This window comes from Miscanthus floridulus, chromosome 3, assembly GCF_019320115.1.
Source record: "Miscanthus floridulus cultivar M001 chromosome 3, ASM1932011v1, whole genome shotgun sequence".
NCBI classification, from domain to species: Eukaryota; Viridiplantae; Streptophyta; class Magnoliopsida; order Poales; family Poaceae; genus Miscanthus; species Miscanthus floridulus.
The window spans coordinates 49,097,085-49,101,663 of record NC_089582.1 but is presented as its reverse complement, the minus strand read 5'-3'; the positions used below and the strand labels follow the sequence as shown (position 1 = coordinate 49,101,663).

At 49.1% G+C, this 4,579-nt stretch overlaps 1 protein-coding gene across 1 annotated transcript; it reads left to right on the top strand.

Annotated features, from left to right (window-relative positions):
• The first annotated feature begins 2,851 nt into the window (after nucleotides 1-2,851).
• LOC136543707 (putative F-box/FBD/LRR-repeat protein At1g66290) lies at nucleotides 2,852-3,920 on the top strand. Its single transcript, XM_066536083.1, has 2 exons — nucleotides 2,852-3,690; nucleotides 3,848-3,920. The coding sequence occupies exons 1-2, from the start codon at nucleotides 2,852-2,854 to the stop codon at nucleotides 3,918-3,920; spliced, it is 912 nt and encodes a 303-aa protein (XP_066392180.1).
• Nucleotides 3,921-4,579: the final 659 nt, after the last annotated feature.

Here is a 4,579-nt window from a genome sequence, read left to right as displayed (position 1 = left end):
TCTCCCGACGCTGACTACTGGAAGGAAGTAGTGCGAAGTGAGATGGATTCAATTATGACCAATGGAACTTGGGAGATTGTTGATCATCCTTATGGGTGCAAGCCTGTAGGATGTAAATGGGTGTTTAAGAAAAAGCTCAGGCCTGATGGTACGATTGAAAAGTACAAGGCAAGGCTTGTGGCTAAGGGTTATACCCAGAAAGAAGGCGAGGACTTCTTTGATACTTATTCACCAGTGGCCCGATTGACCACAATCCGAGTACTGCTTGCCCTGGCTGCGTCTCATGGTCTTTTCGTTCATCAGATGGATGTTAAGACGGCTTTCCTAAATGGAGAGCTATGGATCAGCCCGATGGTTTCGTAGTAGAAGGTCAAGAAGGAAAGGTGTGTAAATTATTGAAGTCTTTGTATGGCCTAAAACAAGCACCTAAGCAATGGCATGAAAAGTTTGATAAAACTATGACATCTGCTAGTTTTGTTGCAAATGAAGCCGACAAATGTGTGTACTACCGCTATGGTGGGGGAGAAGGAGTAATCCTGTGCTTGTATGTGGATGACATACTAATCTTTGGGACAAGCCTCAATGTGATTGAGGAAGTCAAGGACTTTCTGTCAAAGAGCTTTGACATGAAGGATTTGGGAGTGGCTGATGTGATACTAAACATCAAACTACTAAGGGGAGAAAATGGTGGGGTAACACTTGTACAAACTCACTATGTGGAAAAGGTACTGAGTCGCTTTGGTTATAGTGATTGCAAGCATGTGTCCACTCCCTATGATCCAAGCGTGATCCTGAGAAAGAACCGAAGAATAATGAGGGATCAGTTGAGATACTCCCAAATCATCGGCTCGCTAATGTACTTGGCTAGTGCAACGAGGCCTGACATCTCATTTGCTGTGAGCAAGTTAAGCCGGTTTGTTTCAAATCCGGGAGATGATCACTGGCGTGCTCTTGAAAGAGTATTGCGCTATCTAAAGGGAACGTCGAGCTTTGGCATTCACTATACTAGGTACCCGAAGGTACTCGAGGGCTATTGTGATGCAAATTGGATATCTGATGCTGATGAGTTAAAAGCCACAAGTGGATATACATTCACACTTGTAGGTGGCGCTGTTTCCTGGAAGTCTTGCAAGCAGACCATCTTAACGAGGTCAACAATGGAAGCAGAACTTGCAGCACTTGATACCGCTACTATTGAGGCTGAATGGCTCCGTGAGCTCCTTATGGATTTGCCGGTGGTTGAAAAACCTGTGCCCGCAATTTCTTTGAACTGTGATAACCAAACAGTAATTATCAAGATAAACAATTCAAAGGGCAACATGAAGACCACTAGGCATGTAAAGCGGCGGTTAAAATCTGTCAGAAAATTGAGAAACTCCGGAGTAATAGCATTGGACTATGTCCATACGTCTAAAAATCTGGCAGATCAATTTACTAAGGGACTATCGCGTAATGTGATAGATAGTGCATCGAGTGAGATGGGACTGAGACCCACATGAAGTTCTATCGTGGTGGCAACCTGTCCTATGTGATCGGAGATCCCGTGAATTAGGATGGTGAAACAAGCTATGGGTAGACTAAGGGAAGAGACCCTTTTTAATAAAGGTCAATCTCTTGAGTAATGCACTTCTCTTCCTATCTGTATGGCAGGTTGGTAAATACCTCAATGTGATCCGAGTGGCTTAATGAGAAGCAAAGATGTCGGCCTACAGGGCATCTTAAAGGAACACACCTATGTGAGTTCGATTTCTAGTCGCAATCTATGAGATTTGGGTGACCTCTAGATACTCATGAATAGGCCAGGAGTATGACTTATATGCTCCAACCAGAGGGGATGCTACAGGCAGCCTAGTATCAGTAAAGGAATCGAGTGAGCCTCACTTTGCACAAAACTGTCAATTCAAGGCATAGTCCATTGGTCAGTTGTAAATGAGTGTAAACTCCTTTCCTAGATGGATGTTCAACTTCACAGTCTCCATCGAAACACTGGTATATCAAACAAGCTCAGAACTGAAGACATTAACTGTGGACTTCAGAAGTTTGGTGGGGATTGTTAGATTAATTCGGGCTAGACCCATTATTTATTCTAATTAATCAAATAAACTTCAAAGGCCCACAATTATTGTTAAGTGGAAAAGTGATTAGTACCATATGGGAAATTCACTAAAAAGGTTCTCAACTTAAATAGTGAGTCTTAGGACTCTCACATAGACAAGTTGAGAGGGAGAATCGGGAGGCCACACGCGCGCGCCGCCGCCGCCGCCGAGACGAGCCGCGCCGCGCGCGCGCGCGACGCGCCGGGCCGGGCCGTCAAGCGTACCTGCACGGGTAGGCGGGGAATCAAGTTTTTGGGGAGCGCCGGCTTCCCGGTGCGACTGCTGCCCCGTCTGCAGTTTCCTGTTCGGGGGCTTCTGCTTCCTGACGGGAGAGTCTCGTTCTACTGCTCCGACACCGCACCTGCAGGAGCTTCCCGTGCCACTGCTCCGACACCGCACCTGCAGGAGTCTCCCGGCGCGACCTCCTCTGCAACATGGTAGACACGAGGAGGACTGGTGGCCGCACCAACACCAACGACGGAGAAGATGGTGGCTCACTGTCCGCGGGTACCGGCAGTCCCACCCTAGGGTATAAATCTAATCCCACTGTGCGCTATTGTTCATATGATATTCTGTTAGCGTTTTTAGCGTACTTGGTTGCTGCACTGTCAAATACTATCTGCAGTAGTGATGGTGTTACAGTATGGTTAGTGGTACTGTTACTATTGTTTAAGTCGTTTTTATGGATTAATATAAATCGTAAATTAACCAAATGTTAAACAATTCACACACTCTCCAGCCAAACCCAAGCCAAGATGCTGCCCACCGGCGACTACTCTCAGCCGCTGCCAGCTCCGGCGCTCACGCCAGCAGTGCGCCAGCTTGACGACCTCCCGTCCGACGTCCTGAACAAGCTCCTCGCTGGCCTCCCGGCCTCCGAGGTGGCCCGCACGTCGGTGCTGTCGCAGACCTGGCGCAGCCGCTGGGAGTCCGTGGCCGGCCTCGAGATCGACCTTCACGACCGCGTCCGCGACTGGGAGTCCGCGGCGGGATTCCTCGAGCGGTGCGCGGCCCCTGTCCGCGGCGTCAGCATCCGCGGCATCCCGCTGCGCCTGTCCGACCGCGCCGATGGCTGGGTGCGCGCCGTCGCAGGCAAGAGCCCGTGGTCTCTATCCCTGGCGCTGCCCATGCCCACCGCAGTCCCTTCCCTCTTCGCCTGCGACCCCGCCGCGCTGGCCGAGCTCAAGCTGAACACCCGCGTGCTGCCGCCGCCGCCGCCCGCCATCACAGGGTTTCGCGGCCTGACAGCGCTGGACCTGGACTACGTCATGTTCTCCGGAGATAAGGGGTGGGAGCGGCTGGAGGCCATGATCTCGGCAGCAGCGCCGACCCTGGAGAAGCTGCGGCTGGCGAACATCGCGTTCGACTTCGACCATGTCGCCCCCGGCGAGGGCCTCCCTGGCGCGTGGATCATCCAGGCGCCCAACCTCCGGTGGCTGGAGCTGCGCCTGACGATGGCCGGCGCCGGCTCCTGGGAGCAAGGGCACCTGCCCAAGCATGACTACGCCAACATCACGCTGAACGCCCACGAGCCGAGAGACTTGCTAGCGTCCGGGAGCTTGAGATCGGCAACTTTGACTGTGCCACATATCAGGTACGACCGTACGAGAAGCGTATATGCAAATATGCATGTTTGCAATTTGCATTCATTGATCAGTACGCATTTTAGAACGTCGTGCCATATTTGCTCCTCCTGTGCTTTGGCTGGCTATATAGCTTGCGAGTTGTGAACTTGTGATCCGTTGTTATAGATACATGGCATGTAGTGTATGCATAGGAAGATCTGTTAATAAGCGTACTGACATGATTAGTCATAGATTGTAAGCCGTTTTGGCTTTTCTTGAGTCATAGATTCTGCAACGTATCTAGACATAACGTACATCTTGATGCAAAAGCTATTTACCTTGTTAGACTAGAAAAAGCCAAAATGACACAGTTTGTAATGGAGGGAGTACTTAATTTTTATTTGACGAACCTGTAGGGGCTGTAGACCCTACAGTTTTAAATTAATGCAATGAGAACAAGGATAGGGTCTTTACAAAACCACTCAAGAAACAAAAAAGAAAAGAAAAGAAAAGAAAACAGCTGCTCTTCTAGCGCTGAATTACAACAAGCTTTGGATCCATGAATTAAAAATCACTGAAGAGCTTGACTTTGCAAGGAGGGAGGTCAGAGCCAACTGCTTGTTAAACACACCCTTGCAATCATGGATATTAAGGCGAACCCTTTAAAGATTAAGTCATTTCTGGCCCCCAGATTGTCTAGAACATGACGATCAACGCATTCAAGAAGAATTCAGAGTTTAGTTGGTTGCTGAGCTCTTGGATGACTTCAGGAAATGAGCCTGAAGGATTTCCAGGTTCAGAATGTTACAACAATACTTTGCAGAAGGGAATCGAAAGAAGAGATTATCACATATAATGTTATTGCTTCCCAATGTGCAACCCTCTTGTAGTTTAGTACGTAATGCACACACATGAGTG

Coding starts and splice junctions, on each gene's coding strand:
- LOC136543707 (XM_066536083.1), top strand. CDS start 2,852: ATGCTGCCCACCGGCGACTACTCTCAGCCGCTGCCAGCTCCGGCGCTC. Junction 3,691..3,847: donor TTGACTGTGCCACATATCAG/GTACGACCGTAC, acceptor CCGTTGTTATAG/ATACATGGCATGTAGTGTAT.